Below are 18,584 nucleotides of genomic sequence, written 5' to 3'. Positions count from 1 at the left end.
ATACATGAAGGCCCTCAGTTCAATCCATAGTATCACAGAGAGAGACAGAGACACACAGAGACAGAGTGTGTGTGTGTGTGTGTGTGTGTGTGTGTGTGTGTGTGTGTGTGTGTGTGTGTGTGTGTGTGTTCTTTTTTGGACTGAAGGAGATGGCTCCAAGCGCTGCCTTGCAAACTTGAAGACCTAAGTTGGGTCCCTAGAAGTCATGTGAAAAAGCTGGGTGTGGTGCTTGCTTGTGATCCAAACCTTGGGGAGCTGCAGACAAGCCTAACAAGTTCCAGGCTTGTGGGAGACTCTGTCTCAAAGAAAATAGGCCTGGGCAGTGGCTAGGTTGTTATGAGCACTGCTGCTGCTGCAGAGGGCTAGAGTTGGGTTCCCAGCATCAAGCAGGTGACTCACAAACACCAGTTCTAGGGAATCCATTCCCTCTTCTGACATCCCCTCCCCTAGCTCCACACACAGCAGATACACAGACAAATATGTAAATAGAGTGAAAATAAGCCTTAAAATAGAACAGTGAGTAGTATTCCTGAGGGTGACCTTTAGAGCTGTCCTCCATCTCTACATATATACACACATGCATGCATACACACATACCACATTAAAAACATATAAAAAGGCCAGGGAGATGGCTTGGTGACTAAAGTGCTCACTGTGCAATATGAAGGTGCACTTGAGTTCCCCAGCACCCATACAGACCAGCACTGGGGAGGCAGAGGTCCTGTGGTCCTCTCTGCTTTCTGTTGCTGGGGTAAACACATGATCAAAGACAGGTTGACTTGGCTTACACATCCAATCGCAGCCTATCACATAGCCAGGTCTTGCTCCTCATGGTTTCCTTGGTGCTGTGTTTGCCTCCCAAGAAAGACCACCTGCCAAAATGTGGCGTAGTCCATGGTGGGCTGAGCCCTGGCACATCAGTCATTCATTAAGAAACCACAGCACAGGACAGTGTGACAGAGCACTTTCTCAGTTACGTTCCATGTTCAGATGACTCTGGTTGTGTCAAGTTGACATACCAGCGCCTGGGCAAACTGGTGACCTGGACGAGCCAGACCAGCACCAATGAGAGGTCCTTTTTTAATATGTACAGTTGGAGAGTGGGAGGATCTTTGGGCTTGCGTACATGTATATGACATTCTAGAGAAGCTTTTACAGACTGCAGGGATTCTAGTTGGCTCCCTTTTCTGAGGTGGGCCCACCGTTGTGCTGGAAGTCCCTTGGAGCGTAGCAGCTTTGTGTTTAGTTTGGGGCTGGCCTGAGTCGCCTGAGCTTTCAGGGTATAGTGTTAAGACACTTGGAGGAAGGAGGGAGGATGAGAGTGCTCCATCAGGGAGCTGCTGTGGCTGCCTAGGGCTGTCTGGTTGTGCTCTTTGAGGTCTCAGGCTCTATGTTCATGTTAATAGTAGGGGCCGTGGGAGTTTCCATGAAGAACACAGACTGAGAGGTGGTCAGGGAAGATGCCCTGTGAGGGGACCATCTAGTCTTCAGTGAGATGTCCAGGGTGTCCAGGGGACAGCATGGAGTTGAAGGGGCCAAAGATATTGCTGCTGATGTAAGGAGCCAGGACCTGAGCCCTCTTTGCACGTGTTGGGGACTGTGGTACGTGTGTATCTGCTTCCTGGAAGCATGCAGAGATACCTACAGCCAGCCTGACTGTCCCAGACTGGGGCATTGGACAGCAGTGAGTGTCTCTGCCTCCATGCTGACCAGGTCCCTCCCTCTCTCTTTCCCCTCAGTGCACCGTCCAGGTGAAGTTAGAGCTGGGGCATCGTGCCCAGCTGCGGAAGAAACCCACCACTGAGGGCTTCACCCATGACTGGATGGTTTTTGTGCGTGGCCCTGAACAGTGTGACATCCAGCACTTTGTGGAGAAGGTCATCTTCCGACTGCATGACAGCTTCCCCAAGCCCAAGCGTGGTGAGTGTCCTTTTCCTGCCCTTCCCCATCAGTGGACCCTGTGAGCTTGGAGGTAGCAGGACCCCTTGTGATATGACTAGTGACTGTGTCCCGCCTACTCATGGGAACTGGCTGGGGACAAGTGGGTGCTGGAGCAGCCAGGAAGCATCCTGGGTCAGAAGCAATTAGGGTGATGGCTTAAGAACTGTCTGAGAAGTCTGACTGGGTGTACAAACAACTCTTAAGGGCTGGTCCCCGGCCAGCACAAAACAAACTCAGCAGTATTTTTAGAGTTGCTTTTTTGTCTTGCTTTGTCTTGTCTTTCTTTATTCTTTCTCACAGTGCTTCGTCTGGGCTTTCTCTCCCCTTGGGGATCGTTTGCTTATATGTTAGGGTGTGTGTGTGTGTGTGTGTGTGTGTGTGTGTGTGTGTGTGTGTGTGTGTGTGCGCGCGCGCGCGCGCGTGTGCTTATTATGCTTTCTCTTTAGCTTTTCCCACCCTGTTTGGTTTGTCTGTTCTGGTCTGGTTTTGTTTGTCTTGGATTACTATTATAGATGCTTGTTTGTAACCTGATGAGAGAAAAAGAAAGGATGTGGGCTTCAGTGGTAGGAAAGGGCCTGAGAATAGTTGGGAGAGAAAAAGAAGCCAGAATTTACTGTATGCAAAATCTATCTTCAGTAGAAAAGAATGCATACTATTTAGGGTAGAAAGATTATGGGGGCTCTTATCACTACTGTACTTGCATATGTATCTCTCTTCTGGGTACCATGTTATCAAGGCTACAACATGTGGTTCTCATCGCTGTCCCTCACTTCCCCATCTGCCTGAGGAGCAGCTTCCCTGGGGACAGTGTCTGGTAAGGCTTCTGATCAGAGGTGACTTCCTGTGGCAGGGGCTCCTGGCAGGCTGTGTAGATCATCTCTGCTAAAGTGTGTGCTTGTGTGGAGGCTGGTCAGGCTACCTCAGCTGTCACTTCTCATTCTGGGTCAAAGCTGGGCATGCCCTGGAGTCCACAGCAATTTTCTTTGTGTTCTGTGCTAGTGATAAAACACAGGGTTTTACACGTTAGTTGAATACTTAAAGCTGGGTCACACACCCAGTTCCGAGGATGATGTATTCTGGGCAGGTGCTCTAATCCTGAGCTCTGCTCCCAGTCCCTCCCTGGGAGATTCCACTTAGGGGCTTTACCTCATCACTCCCCCCACCCCACACTGGGGAATTCTAGCCAGGGCCTTCACCTTCTCATACCTCAAGGCCCTCACTGCAAGATCAACTACAATAAATGCTATTTTTCTTAAGGATTGGGCAGAATGGTTTTCTGTAGTGAAGCTCTTCAACTGGAGTTCCTTTTTTTTTTTTTTAGGAGCTGGGAACTGAACCCAGAGCCTTGTGCTTGCTAGGCAAGCACTCTACCACTGAGCTAAATCCCCAACCCCTTAAACTGGAGTTTCAACTGAAGAGCTGTTGCTGTTCAACTTCTGCACTGCTAGATAGGAATATTGACACTGGGCCTGCAATGGATGACAGGCTATATGCTAGGGTCCTCCTAAGAATATCAACCAGCCATGACAGGTCAAGTCATATTAGGACTGGGTACCTCCTCTCCTATTGAGGCTAGATGAAGCAACCCAGTAGGAGGAAAGGGTCCCAAAGGCAGGCAACAGAGTTAGACAGCCCCTGCTCCCCCTGTTAGGAGTCCCACAGGAAGACCAAGATACTCAACGTATGTGCAGAGGGCCTGGGTCAGTCCCGTGCAGGCTTCCCTGGTGGTGCCTCAGTCTCTTGAGTCCCTATGGACTCAGGTTAGTTGATTCTATAGGTGTCCTTGACCCTTCTGGCCCCTGCAATCTCTGCAAGATTCCTCAAGCTCCACCTAATGTTTGACTGTGGGTCTCTGCATTTGTTTCTGTCAGTTACTGAGTGAAGCTTTTCTGATGACAGTTGGGCTAGATGCCAATATATGAGTATAGCAAAATATCATTAGGAGTCAGTTCATTGACTTTTTTTTCCCATTTATGTTTGATTCTATCCTAGTTCTCTGGGCTACCCAGCCTCTGGTTCCTAGCCATTCAGGCAGTGTCAGTGATGGGCTCCTTTTCGTGACGTGGGTCTTCAGTTCGACTGGTCATTAGTTGGCCACTCCTACAATTTCTGTGTCACCTTTTCACATTTAGTGTTTTGTTCAAAAAGTTCTCTCCTGTGTCAATGCATTCAAGGCTATTTCCCACTTCTCTTCTATCAGGTTCAGTGTGTTGGTGTGTCTGGTTTATGTTGAGGTCTTTGATCCAGTTGGACGTGACTTCGTAAAGAGCAGTAGATAAGGATCTATTTGTTTGATTTTTCTTTTCTTTTCCCCCCAGAGCAGAGTGTTGAACCCAGGGCCTTATGCTTGCCTAGGCAAGAGCTCTACCATTGAGCTAAATCTCCAGCCGATAAGGATCTCTTTGTATTCTATATGAGATGCCCAGTTAGATCAGCACCTTGAACATGCTTTCTTTCTTCCGTTGTATAATTTTGCCTTCTTCGTCAAAAATCAAGTGTCCATATGTGTGTGGATTTACTTCTGGGTCTTCAATTCAATTCCATTGATAACCTGTCTGTTTTTATGCCCCTACCATATGTTTTTATTACTATTGCTTTGTAGTACAGCTTGAGGTCAGGGGTGCTGGTAACTCCAGAAGTTCTTTTATTGTACAGGATTATTTTAGATACCATGTTTGTTTATTTGCATGTTGTTATTTTTCTATATGAAGTTGAGTATTCTTTTAAGTTCTGTGAAGAATTGTGTTGAGATTTTAATGGGAATTGTGTTGAATCTGTAGATTGCTTTTGGTATGATGGCCATTTTACTATGTTAATTCTATGATCCATGAACATGGGAGATCTTTCCATCTTCTCATATTTTCTCTGATTTTATTTTTCAGCGATTACAAAGTTGTCATACAGGACTTTCACTTACTTGGTTTTAGTTATACCAAGGTATTTTATTTCTCAGCCCATTTATCATTTATATACAGGAAGGCTACTGATTTTCTTTGAGTTAATTTGTATGCAGCCGCTTTGCTGAAGGTGTTTATGAGCTGTAGGAGTTTCCCTGGTAGTATTTTTGGAGTCGTTTATGTATAGTCTCATATCGTCTGTGAATAGCGAGGACTTCCCACTGCCCTCCAGAAAAACTTGTGTGTGGCATGTGAATAATCCCTGTGTAAGGGCTCTGTGTTAGTTAGCGTTTTTACTGTAGTGAAGAAACCATGACCAAGGCAACTCTTACAAGGACATTTAATTGGGGCTGGCTTCCAGGTTCAGAGGTTCAGTCAGTTATCATCAAGATGGAGCACGGCAGCGTCCAGGCAGGCCTGGTGCAGGAGGAGCTGAAGGCTAACAGGAGAAGTCTGGCTCTCATGTAGTTAGGAGGAGGGTCTCAAAGCCTACTACTCCCGCAGTGAGCAGTGACGCACTTCTGACAAGGCCACACCTCCTAATAGTGCTGCTCCCTGGGCCAAGCATATTCAAACCACCATAATCTCCTTATCTGATTGTTCTGGCTAGGACTTGAAGTACTATATTGGATAGACACGGAGAGAGTGGCAGCCTTGTCTGTCCCTGGTCTCAGTGGGATCATTGCTTTAAGTCTCTCTTCATGGACTAAGCACTTCTAAGGCGGCAGTGGTTTATTTTTCTTCTGTTTTATTTTTTCTCTTCTCTCGTGCTTTTCATCCAAATCCCTCCTTTTTAAGTATTCATCTCCTGTATTTCTACTTGCCTTCCTTCTTCCTTCTCTTAAACCACATAGCCATTGATCTGTCTACCCATTTACTCACCTATCACCCATATATCCATGTATTCATTACCAGCCCGCCTATCTCCTACCATCCAGTTGTTCATCCCCCTCCCACCTGTCTGTCCTCCCACCCACCCACCCACCTACCCACCCATCCTTCTACTCCCTCCATCCTCTGTCAGTACTTTGGTTCCCTATCTTAGACATGGCAGCTATGGCTGCTGTACAGGGCAGGTGCACATGGAGGCTTCAGGTGTCAGACAGGTGCCTGTCTCCTGACAACCTTCCCAGGTGAGCAGCCAGTCCAGAGGTGCAGGACATCAGTCTGCCTGTGCTTTAAAGTGAGGCGGCTGTCTGAGTGGTGCATTCGTACAGTCTCTGCAGGACCATGCGTCGATGGCCAGCCTGGACTACATAGTAAGATCCTGGCTGCCGGGGCTGGGGATTTAGCTCAGTGGTAGAGCGCTTACCTAGGAAGCGCAAGGCCCTGGGTTCGGTCCCCAGCTCCGAAAAAAAGAACCAAAAAAAAAAAGATCCTGGGTGCTATATAGTGATCTTTAGGCCAGCCTGAAAACTATGGTCCTGCCTTAGTACTGAGTGCTGGGCTCACATCAACTTGCTTTATCTGTGACTGCAGAGACCTGAAGTCCTCCCCAAGTGTTTGCTAAGTGCAAGTGGCTTCTTCTTCCTTCCCTGTCAGCTTTGGCCCAGCATTTGACTCCTACTGAGGTGGCTGAGAAGCTATGACAGGACTCATCTCTCCTGGAGCCTCCACGGCCCTCCTTTTGGGGCTGCCCTCCATCCAGCCAAGGTTCTGGGCTAATGTGCCCCCCCCTCTTTGGAGTTAGAGGGTGATTGTGGATCTGACACAGGGTGGGGTCACCTGGTCTTTCTCTGGGCCCCACCTCTGAGTTACTTTAAGAGAGACTTAAGTCATTACAAGGTCAGATTACAGGGTCTTTTCTTCATTTGTGATTAATTTAGCTTCCTGAGTGCTGGGATCACGGGTGTCCCTCCCTCCCCTCCCCCACAGTGACACTTTCTGTGGCATGAACATCTTTCCCTTGGTAGATTTGTCTGTTCTCCCTTCCATCCCATTGAGTGTGTGGTATACTGCACCTGCCCCAGACCTGACTCATAAGATGGTCGGTCCTCTGTGCCTTCCCCTCTCCTCTCCTTCCCCTGCTCCCTGAATGCTTGCCACAGTTGGTTGTCTCTTCAGCTGCTTCCACTGAATTCACTTTTCCTTAACACTGTATTTATTCTCTAAGTATTTTTTTTTCTTTTCTTTTTTTTGGAGCTGGGGACCGAACCCAGGGCCTTGCACTTGCTAGGCAAGCGCTCTACCACTGAGCTAAATCCCCAACCCCTCTAAGTATTTTTTTTTAATCACTTTTACATTTTGTATTCTATGTATATGTGTGTTTCTGTGTGGGCGTGTGCCAGGGAGTGCAGGTGCCCGAGGAGGCCTGAAGAGGACATTGGATCCCCTGGAACTAGAATTGAAAGTACTTGTGAGGGGTGCTGGGACCTGAACTGGGGTCTTCTGCAAGAGCTGAGTCATCTTTCCAGCTCCTGAAACAATTTGACTACATTAACGCACTTATTTTGTATATGTGTTGAAAGAGGGTACACCATGGCATCTGTGTGGGAACTGGAAGACAAACTTTTCTTCCCTGTACCATGTGGGTTCCAGAGATCAAATGTAAGCCTTCAGTGTTAGGGGCAGGCTTCTTTACCTTCTGAACCATCTCGCCAGGTCATATTTCAGTTCCCTTTGTGGCCCTGTGGGACTCTGGGCCAGAGGGAGTCCCCAAAGGACCTTGTCTGCCCCTACTTTCTAGTTTTCTTCCTGCCTTTGGGGAGACTTAAGACACACAGGGCTTCCTCCTGACATGGATAGGCTGACCTTTTGCCCATCCCTGATGAGGTGATGCCCTCCCTGAGCAGCTAGTGACCTGGAACAGAGACCCTGTCCTGTTGTCCTTACATGGAGCTCCAGTGTCTGGGTGACACTCGTGTCTGGGCTTGTTGAGAGGTGATGGCGTTGAAGTATGTGGGCAGGTGTGAGGGCGGAGTGGCCACACACTCTAGACTCCTGGCAGGGCAGTCTCCACCTCCCATCAATTTAAGGGGGGCCACCCTCACAGGAAGAAGCCAGAAGGGGAAGTGAGTGCATACACACAAAATAAAGGAATTAGCAAGAAATGCACAAGAAAGACATTGCTTTGTGGATGCTGTGACTCACGTGCAGATCCTGATGTAGGTCCCTAGGAATGTCTGATGTGGGTGTCCAAAGCATTGTTAGGGCTGGGAGGGCATGATAGCCCTGAAGGAAGCAGTAGAAGGGAGTCTTGGGCCCGCCTTTCTTGTGACTGGAAAGCCACAGACTAGTCTGGCCTTTGCAGTTGCCTGCCTGAGTCCCATGCAAAGATGTCTTACTGGTCTTGCCTTCAAGGGAGTCCCCAAAGGACCTTTTCTGCCCCTACTTTCCTACAGGCTACCTGCTTACTAAGCTTGGCTCCATAGGCATACACATTGTGCAAGGATGAGATTGTTGTTGTCATCCACCCCATCTTCCTCAGTCCCTCTGTCTTCCTCTCTCTCCCTCCATCTCCATTGCCTTTTGCTACCATGCCTGGGTGGCTGTTTCTCAGCAGCCTCACGCAGGTAGGGTATTGTAAGGAGGTTGTGGGTAGACAGTGAGTGGGTCAGGGTCGTTCCAGGGCCAGGTTGGCAGGCAATTGTGTCTGAGTGAGTAACTTGGGGAGGACCTCCTGTGCCTCCTGCCTGGCATCCCTGCTGTTAAGGTGCTTGTCACTGCACAAAGTGCTACATGTTGTAGCTTTGGCCTGTGGTAGCCTGCCCCTGTCCTGCTCTCTGCTGACCACTCAGAGGCCCTGCCCTGTCTTCTCCCTGACCCCACTCTGCCCTGTCATTTCTCAGAAACCCTGGTCTGTGCTCCATTGTTCCTGCGGCCTGGTCTCCTGAGCAGCCTGAGGGCCTGGAGGGCCGTGGTAGGCAGGACAGGAGGCTGATGGAGTATTTTCACTCTCTTTGCAGTGTGCAAGGAGCCTCCCTACAAAGTGGAGGAGTCAGGCTACGCAGGCTTCATCATGCTCATCGAAGTGTACTTCAAAAACAAGGTAAGAGGCTGAGGGAGTGGAAAGCACCTGTGACCCTGGCAGGAGCCAGACTGTGAGGGAGGGAGTAGAGGTGGGACTAGGGGCACATGCTTGTCAGTCAAGCTTAGACCCTAACAGAATGAAAAGTAGAAACAAAAAGTGGAGGCTGACCCAGCTGCATACAGGTCATGAGCCCTCAATAGGGCAGAGGAACGAAGAAAGACACAGAGATTTCCAATCTGGTGATCTAGGCTGGACTCAGAGAAACTACAGCTGCCCACACACAGCTGGACCAGAAGGTGGGGTTTGTGCCCACAGCTAGGCAGGGAGGCAGGGTAGTTCATCTCCATAGGAGCCCTCTCTGTAGGGGAGCAGTCTGTAGACTGTCAGCACCCAGCATGAGAAAGCTATGGTGGCTATTGTACACCCTGTCAACCCTGTAGTTGCTGTGTGTGGTGTGTTCCCCCTCAAGGCTTTGCTGTCCCTCTGAACCTGAGGCTATGGTCTCCTTGACATGGGTGCCTGTGTCAACAGTGCACATTCAGTCAGAAACTGAGGACTTCAGTGTCTGGAAAATGACTAAGTGGGACATGTCCCCTGGAGCAAGTTCTGCTGGTGAGGCTACACAGACCTCCAGACAATAAATGTCCTAGGCTGGCAAGTGGGGAAGCTGGGTTGGCTGTGTCCTAAGAACCACCTTCCCAAGGGAAGAGTTGTCAGGGTCCCTGAGTGAATGAAGCATGTCAGAGCAGTGCCCACAGAGGGACAGCTGGGATGGCATGCAGTGTGAGCATGTTTTCAACAGCCTGCTTCTTTACTGCGCATGCCGAGGCCATCTCACAGCAGCCAGCACTGGCACAGGGAGAGGGGCTTCTCCTCCAAAGATTTAACTTCTGTGTACTGGGAACCTGTGCCCTTCCAGTTGTTTTTCTCTGTAGTTCTTACAACTTTATAATTTTACTCTGTCCATGCATTTATATATGTTTGTCACACACACACATACACACACACACACACACATCAAAGGCAAAAGACCTCATGTGGGGAATTGGGTTCTTTCCTTTTATCAGGGGACTTTGGGTTTTGAACTCAGGTTATTAGGCTTAGCTGCAAGCACTTTGACCGAGTGAGCCCTCTTGCTCACCTCTCAGTTGTTTTGAGGTTTATGATGCTTCTATACGATGGCACGGTGAGGTTCTTTTTTTTTTTCTGAGTTGTGTGTGTTGGTATGTTTTCACAAGTGTGCATGGGAGCCAAAGAGCATCTTTAGAAACTGGGTGATTCCCTACTCTACCTCGTGAGAATATGGCCTCTCACTGGCTTGACTGCAGTGATCTATAGGCATCTGCCTGTCTATACCTCAGCTCTGGGGTTACAGATCACACTCAGGAGTGATCTGATGCTTGTAAGCAAAAACATCACCAGTGAAGCTGTTTGCCCAGCCCGGATGCACACAGTCTAGGAGCATTATGCTTCTCTCTGTATTGGAAAAGGCCTCTGTTGCAAGGGGTACCTTATTCCCGAAAGACCCCAAGTTTATCTCAGCCTTTTTTATATCAGCTCTGAAAAGATTTGAGAGTGACAGGAGAGACACCATTTTGTTGCAAGGACCTCTAGGGACAGGCTCGGGTGTGCTGCCCTGTGGGAGCAAGTGCTGTTTCAGTGAATTGCAAGTGCATCCTGAGTTTCAGCCATGCCACAGTAGAGGCAGAGCCAAGGTCATGAGTACTTCCCTGCAGCCTTCAGTGATCAAGTGAGTGGCAGGAAGCACATAGCAGTCTGTCCTACTGTGGTCCAGGAAGGGACAAGGGTCCTACTGCCAACCTGTTCATGGTGAGGCCATGAAGTATAGGGACAGTGGGGCTACTGGTACAACTGACCCACCTCTGGGCCAACAGACTCAGTGTCCTGGAAGCTTAAGGACTGTTTATGGTCCCCTGTGCTCAGAAGCCTTGTGTCCCTGACACCTGTGGGCTTCTCCCTTGCTGGCCAAGCAAGTGAGCTGGCTGGGCTCTGGTTCCTCAGACATCCTAACCCCAGCCACCCACAGCTCTCTGCAATTTGTCCCAGAGCCTGTTGTGCTAATGGGTGAGGAGACTGTGTGGTAAACATCATGCCAGTGGAAGGCACAGTGCTTAGAGAGTAGGCAGGGTCTTGCTTACTACCCAGGCGTTTACCCAGCTCTGTAGTGATTAAGTCCCTCTCTGCTCCCCCAGTCCCTATGGGTTGACTTACCACAGGTCTAGCCAGAGTTAGCTGCCCTGTCTCAGCCAAGGATGGCTGCCATCGGACAGATACAGGGATCTGGCTTTCTGATTGCAAGCCTGCAGTCAGCTGTGGTGTCCCTGCGTCTTTACATGCTGTTGGTATCCTCAAGGGTGAACAGCATGGAGCTCCTGGACTGCAGAGCCTGCAGAGTGGCCTGGGTAGAGGCTGTTTCCCCCTGTTCCTGTCTCACACTCTGTCTGAGGCACATCCTGGATGGGGCTGTCATCCATGTCCTGGCATCTTGGGCAGACCTTGCTGTGCCAGGCACCATTTAAAAGGAGATTCACACTCCTGGTGTTTCTTAGTTGCTTTGGCCATGGTGGGATGAACCAGGGCCACTAGCTATGCCATAACACATTCCTGGGCTTCACAAGCAGAGCAGTGCCTTCGCCTAGCTGCTCACTTGTGTCAGCAGGCCGGGGAGGGTGGGTTGCACTATGTGCTTTGCTCCTGCTTTTCATCCTTGCATAAGAAGGGGTCTTTGGTTTCCAGCGGCCCTTGGGCGTGATGAAGCATGGCTGCTCATTTGCCACCATGTTCTCGCACAGGTCACGCAGTCTGCTTCACCCAGCAGTCGTACCTGAGTGTTCATCCCGCCCTGAAGGCAGGTGCCCAGGCAACTTTGCCCAAGGTCTTGAGACTTTGTCCTCCGTCCTGTCCTAGGGGAGAGGGACTGCATCTGGGCCTCAGGAAGGTGCAACCCTGGTGGTTGAGGTTTTGTGCCCCTGCATACTCTTTGGGGATCCCAAGGGCTTCATGTGAGCTACAGGTCAGATGTTGTCATGGACCCCTTGTTGCTCTGGGCTGCTGACCATGCACATGTCCCCACTATGTCCCCACTATGTCCCCACTATGTCCCCACACGTCCTTCTGAGGCAGTTCTTGGCTCATCACAGGGTCTCTCATGTGAGATTCTTTGCTGAGGGTATGAGTGTTTTCTGAGTCATACTGGACATCTGTATGATGACTTCCTGTCCTGTGCATATACTCTCAGGACAAAGACTAGCCAGGGAATTGTGTCTCTAAGGGAGCTGGGAGTCAGTCCCCTGGAGGGAGGAACCCAAGCTTGATCACACCAATGGGGTCTGTGCTAAGCAAGGTCTTGTCTCCTCATCACCCAGGCTACATGCAGATACAGGGAAGGGGTCACAGGGCAGTGTAGTGACAGCAGTGTGGCCTGCCTACTTTGCTTCATGGGTCTCCCAGGGAGGTTTGCTGAGGATCGGACACTTGAAAGGAGCGCCAGTTAAGCGCCACAGTGGAAAAACCACAAAGCAGGACCTAGTGCAAGAGTGAGAGCTTTCACCTAACTGTAGGCATATATCATTCCCCACCATCTCTAGTCTCAGAGCCAGGCCACTCACACAGCTGTGCTCAGACCTATGGTGTTCCTCTGTTGTTTTAGTTAGGGTTCTGTTGCTGCATTGAAACACAGTGACCAAAAAGCAAGTTGGGGAGGAAACAGTCATTCAGCTTACATTTCCACATGGTGGTCCATCCTTGAAGGAAGTCAAGACAGAAAACTCAAATAGGGCAGGAACCTGGAGGCAGGAGCTTATGCAGAGACCATGGAGGAGTGTTGCTTACTGGCTTCCTTAGCCTGCTTCTTATAGAACCCAGAACCACCAGCCCAGAGAGAGTACCGCCCACAATGGGCAGGACCCTGTCGCATAGGCTTGTGCAAAGCCTGATCTTATGAAGGCATTTCCTCTTCTTAGACGACTCTAGCTTGTTGACATAAATCTAGGCAGCACACCCATCATTCCTGACCTCTGAATAGAGCCAGGCCACTCACAGGGCTGTGGCCAGACTTGCTCTGCACTGTACAATGTGAGTGCTTGGATCTGGGTGACATCCAGATGACACACTGGAGGCACGCAGGTCTTCCTGCCACCACACCCCTGGTGTGTGCACCTGTGTTGAACTGCATATGCTGTGTATAGATAGATGTGCATTACTCTCAGACAAGGGACAGCACCAGATTGGGGAGAGAGACTAAAAGACACAGGACATCTAGTGTCTGGAGCCAGCAGGAGTCAGGCCAGGCAAGGTTACAGGGGTGCCCCTGTCTCAGCAACAGTAGAAAGAGTATTGGCTCTAAATGACGTACCATGCTTATATCTCAGGAGCTGCTGCCGTCAGAGTGGCTCTTAGGTTCAGTCTGTGAAGTGGTCAGAGTCTGTGACCTTGGTAGGTTATCGGGGGCGGTGGGCAAGGGCTTTCCAAACACATCTGTTCCCAAGTGTCTTAGAGTCTCCCTCCTTCCCATCCCCCTAGACCTAGCTAGAGGAGGTCCATTGTCTCTGCAGGCTATAGCTGGAGAAGAAGCTAGCTGTGATGTGGCCTGGCTGCTTAAAAAGCATAGTGGATCTGTAACCAGGCAGTGAGGGACTTGCCTAGACCCCAGGCCTGCTCTCCTATAAGCTGAGCTTCCCTTGAGTCTATGAAGGCTTGTGTATAAAGGATTTGTATTTAAAAAGAAGGAACTTCCTTCTTTTTACAAGCATGACATTTATTTGTGTATTTGTGTGAACACATGAATGTGTAGGTACATGGGGGTATTTGTGCATTTGCATATGTCAACATGGATGAGTGTGTCTTCACACCTACCTGGGTCACTTTTGCACACATGCTGTAGGTTGCAGTTTCGTCATTCAGGGCCAACTCTGTCTTAGAGACTGAATGGTCACTCCCAGGGGAGATCAGGAGCCAATTCCTTCTGGTTTTTCAAACTGATGTTTTTTGTCCTTGGTCATTGGGTGCCCTTGTATGCACTTCTTTGAAAACCCCCGATTTAATGTTCTCTGTTGATTGTGGACATCAAAGTAGTCCAGCCCTGCCCAGCCGGAACCAGGTTTGAGCCTAATAGTGTTTGCCAGGATTTACACAGCACCTTGGCTGTTTGCTTTTGCCATCCTTGCTGAGCACCAGCAAGCCACACTGGAGGCCTGTTCTGCCTTTCTTCTACACTTCACACACTCTGAGAGGCTCCTTTAAATAGCCTGTTGTCAGAAAGTAGATGAATCACATGCCAGTATTTGGCAGGAGAGGCTCAAGTAGCAGACGGCAGGCTGTCCTGCAGAAGTTACAGAGGTGAGGCCCACAGGTGGGATCAGCCCTGCAACTTCACTGTTCCTCCCCACTTTCACTCTGCTGTTGGAAATGCAGTGGCCATGGCAGCCAACACCACATCTGTGCATGGCGTTGTCTATTCTGGTAGATGCTAGTAGAAGAATTAGGAGGGTTCTAGGAGTAGGGGCCTGGGAGGAGTTGGGGGGGGTGGGCACTGAGAGGAGTAAGAGGCCTGGGGGGAGTGGAGGTCTTGGAAGAGGGTGTGCTAGGAGGAGTTGGGAGGACTGAGAGGAGTAAGGGGCCTGGAAGGGGTCAGGTTAACTTTACTTTCTGAACAGTTCCTCATGTTCTGTGGTGGCTATACCATTTTGTTTTCACGGTGATGAGACTTCCTGTGTCTGTGTGACCTCAACCACGCCTACTCTATGTTTAAACCTTGACCCGCTCAATGGATAAATGGATTTTCTTGTTGAGGTTTTTGCCTTTTCTTATGGTCATGGTGGCCCAGCATCTTCTGATAGCTCACTGGTCTTCAGATAATACACTCTGCTCGGAGTTGATATTGCTGTGCTCTATGGTAGAAGCTTTTTGTGTACTTTGGGTATTGTACTCTGGCCATGTGTGACCAGCAGGTGCCTTACTTCTATCTGCAGTTATTTTCTTACTTACGTCCTTTTATGTACAAAGATCTCACATTTTTAGGAAATTTGGTATTCTGGTTTTCCTTTTATTTGCACATGACTGTAGTATCAGTTGCCACCTGAGGTCATAGAGGCCAACCCTAAGGTTTATACTAGTTCTGTAGTTGTGGGCTAATTTCGTGCTGGAGACAGAGCCTGGGCTTTACATGACCCTCCAGGGCCAGTGTGGTTTTACTTTTGTGTGACTTTTGAGACATACTAGGTAGCCATAATTGGTCTGAAACTCACTATGTAGACCAGGTTCCAGTCTGGCCTTCCATCCACTGAGATCTGTCTACCCCTGGAATTGCTGGGATCAGTTGCTTGTACCATTGTGCCCAGCTTCATTTTTATATATGTATGTTTTATAATATTTATTTTGTATGTATATGTATTTAGAGACCAGAGTACAACATATGGGAATCCGTTCTCAGCTTCACCATGTGGGTACTGGGGCCTGGCAATAACATGTTTCTTTACCTGTTTAATTATATTGCTGGACCATTTTATTTATTTTTTTTCTTTTTTCTTTTTTTTTTTTTTGGAGCTGGGGACCGAACCCAGGGCCTTGCGCTTCCTAGGCAAGCGCTCTACCACTGAGCTAAATCCCCAGCCCCCATTTTATTTATTTTAATACAGCCCAGAGTCTCAGCATAGGAAATGATGCCTCCCACAGTGGACAGATCTTCTCACTGCAGTTAACCTAATCAAGTTAATCAGTTAACCTCACAGAGTCCTGTCTCCCAGGTAACTCTAGATCTCATCATGGTGGCACTTAGTTGAGCTATCACAGTCTCACATCTGCAGCTCAGTGGAATCATTAGTGATACAGGTTTAGTTTTATGTGTGTGCATGCCTGAGTGGGTGTGTGGGTGCAGGTGTGTGTAGATGGTTTCCGTGTCCCTCACATCGTCTTCAGTCACTTGATTCCCTTTCTGATTCAACACGTATGGCTTCTTGTCTCATTGCTCTGGCGAGTACTTTAGCATTAATGAAGTATGCGTCCTTGCCTCCTGTTTTAAGGGAAGTTTCCATTGGTTATGGGCCTTTTGTAAATGGCTGTTAATGGGTTAAGGAAGCCTACTTCTAAAAGTAAAAACAAAACCAAGAACTTTACTGCCAAAGCATACCTTAGGGTTCAGACACATGATCCTGCACAGTGTGTACAGCATCTCTTAAGTGTAGCCTGCAGAACACTGCCAATCAAGATTGCAAGGATGTGAGCAGCTTCTGTGTCAGGGGTGTGGGCTTGGGACCAGAGGTTCCATGGGCCTGTGGCTCCTTACTGTTAGGAGATGGCAGGACTCTCTCCTGGGAGAGGCAGGCACTACACAGAGCTTTTGTATGTCACACGTACTCCTCGCATCCTGTGGGGTTCTCCTTTATGATTAAGAAGCATTTCATGTTGTCAAAGCTATTTTTTTTTCTGCCACTGTCAAGAAAAACCATGTGGTTATTCCCTTCCTGTCACCAGTGCTCCACTCCAGGTGGCTTTGTGTGCTCTGCCTTGCCCCCCCTGGTCCAGCCCTGGTGTGTGGTGTGCGCCATCTTCACAGCTGTTGGATGCACTCTCCGAGTGTTTCCCCAGGGTTTGCTTCTGTGTTCATACGTATTGGCAGCACTGGCTTACCCTGGTATCCCTGGTTTCTATGTGAATTGGTGCCACCCACACAGACTGTTTTAAAGAGGGGCTGTCCCTCTTCTCACGCTGCTGAGTCAGTAGGACAGGCGATTGTTCCTGCATGTTCAGGAGGTCATGCCAGGGGAAGCTTTGTGTCCAAGAGTCATGTCTGCTGTGGCAGGTCTGGAATCTGCTATCTCTCCTCTTGCTTCAGTCTGCACAGTGCTATGGTGCAGGTATCACCATTGGCCTGCTGTTTCCAGAGAGTTCCTGACAGCTGCTTCAGTCTCTTGCTTGTGGTGGGTTTGTTCAGAATCTTTACTTTTTTGTAGAAGAAGTTAACTTTGTTGAAAAGATACATTTTACGTGTTTGAATGTTTGCCTGCATATCTGTGTACCACATGTGTGCCTGGTACCCAAGGTGACCAGAAGAGGGCGTCAGCTCCCCTGGGACTGGAGGTTGATGGTTATGAACTGCCATATGGGTGCTGGAAAGCGAGCCTAGCTCCTGAGGAGTAGCTGCTGCTCCCAGCTGCCGAGCTACACCTCTCTGTGGACTCTGCTGTGAGTAGAAAGACACTTGCTTTCTCTTCATGATTTGTCTGTTGGCACCCGCTATTCCTTGTCCCTTTAGCATTATTCTCTTAGCATTTATTTGTGTGTTGTGTCTGTCCTGTCATGCATGAGTACATGTGTGTATTAACATGTTTCCATGTGCATGTCTGTGGAGGCCAGAGGTCAGTGTCAAGTGTCTTTCTCTATCTTGGCCCATATTTTAAGAAATTATTTTATTATATCTTTTAAAGGATATCTTTTTAGGATTTGGTTTCTTTAAAATTTTTCTTTATTTTTATATGTATGGGTGCTTTGCCTACATGTATATCCAAGTGCATGCCTGGTGCTTACAGAAGCCAGAAGAGGGATCAGATTCCCTGGAACTGGAGCTAACAAATGTTGTGAGCCACCGTGTAAGTGCTGGGAATTGACCCAAGTACTCTAGAAGAGCAGTCAGTGCTTAGAGCTACTGAGCAACCTCTCCTGCCTTCCTGTACCTTAATTTTTTTTTAATTGGAAGGACTTTTCTGACCAAAGTCAGAAAACCTGCTAAACAAATTCTAAAAGAGCTTTAACATTTCCTGTACCTTAATTTTTGACACAAGGTCTCTCACCAAACCTGGAGCTCACTGGTGGTTGGACGGGTTGAGGGGACAAGCCTCCTGAGCCCTCCTGTATACACTTCTCCAAGGTTGGGGTGACAGGTGTGTGCAATCACATCTAGCTCATACGGGGACTAGAGGTCTGCGCTTGAGTCTTTGTGCTTGTAGCATGGACACTTTATCCTCTTCCATGCTTGCGTTTCCTAGTCACCTGATTTGGTTTGTTTGTATGGTTTTGTTTTGTTTAAGAAGCTGTGTATTTTACTTCACGTGCAAGTGTGTGTGCCATGTATATGTGAGTACACCATATGTACAGAACTTGTAGAGATCAGAAGTTTGGTGCTGGGTCACCTGTGATGCTGCCACCTGGCTGGTTTCCTATCTGCCACAGGCTGATTACAGTAGCTGCTGTCATCAGACAGGCCAGTTTGTACGGAATTATTCCGTGTTATCTTTTGCTCTCTATGTACTTTTAATTCTGAGTCAAGGTCTCAAAGCCCAGGTTAGCCTTCTTGGCATCCTTCTGCCTCAGCCTCCTGCGCATTGGGATGACCAGTACTGCCTCCTGGCACAGTTCCCTGGTGTCTCTTTGAGTCTCTGCTTGCTGAGGAATGTGTTACACAGTATCAGCCTGCTGTGAGGTCCCCCTGCCTCACCCCTGCAGAAAGCTGCTGTTCTTTCTTCCAAAGGTCCCACTACATCTCCCTGTGCTGTTGGTGAGCCCTGCCCTGTCACTGTGCATGCTCTTCTTTGGGACTGAACAGGGGAAAGCCTCTCTCATGGCCACATTGATCTTTGTGGTGGGTTTCTGAGACAGTTAATCCCTTGCCGGCAGCCATATGGTAGCCTGGTGAGTCTCCTTGGTTTAGGGCTGTGCACCTGGCAGGCTGACCGGTCTGGCTGTGAGGATGGGTAGCATCAGTCCCATCTGTCTTCAGGTCTCCGTAGTCCAGCAAGGACACTGTCCACAGACCTGCAGTG

The 18,584-nt window shown here is 48.9% G+C and overlaps 1 protein-coding gene and 1 non-coding gene across 7 annotated transcripts in view; one reads left to right on the top strand and one right to left on the bottom strand.

The window, feature by feature from the left end:
* Positions 1-18,584, top strand: part of Mllt1 (MLLT1, super elongation complex subunit) — a 44,835-nt gene that overhangs the window by 6,949 nt on the left and 19,302 nt on the right. For 4 of the 6 annotated variants that reach the window (XM_087565031.1, XM_087565029.1, XM_087565028.1 and 1 more), the window contains 2 exon segments: positions 1,740-1,920; positions 8,744-8,826. In XM_087565031.1, coding sequence (XP_087421157.1) covers positions 1,740-1,920; positions 8,744-8,826 — 264 coding nt within the window. 6 annotated transcript variants of the gene reach the window in all.
* On the bottom strand, positions 17,519-17,581 carry LOC120094875 (U7 small nuclear RNA). Its single transcript, XR_015630006.1, has one exon. It is a non-coding gene; the product is annotated as a U7 small nuclear RNA (small nuclear RNA).

The sequence above is a fragment of the Rattus norvegicus genome, chromosome 9 (genome assembly GCF_021556685.1).
Source record: "Rattus norvegicus strain SHRSP/BbbUtx chromosome 9, alternate assembly SHRSP_T2T, whole genome shotgun sequence".
Taxonomy (NCBI): Eukaryota; Metazoa; Chordata; class Mammalia; order Rodentia; family Muridae; genus Rattus; species Rattus norvegicus.
Note: the sequence above shows the minus strand (reverse complement) of the source record. Positions and strands in the feature narration are given on the sequence as shown.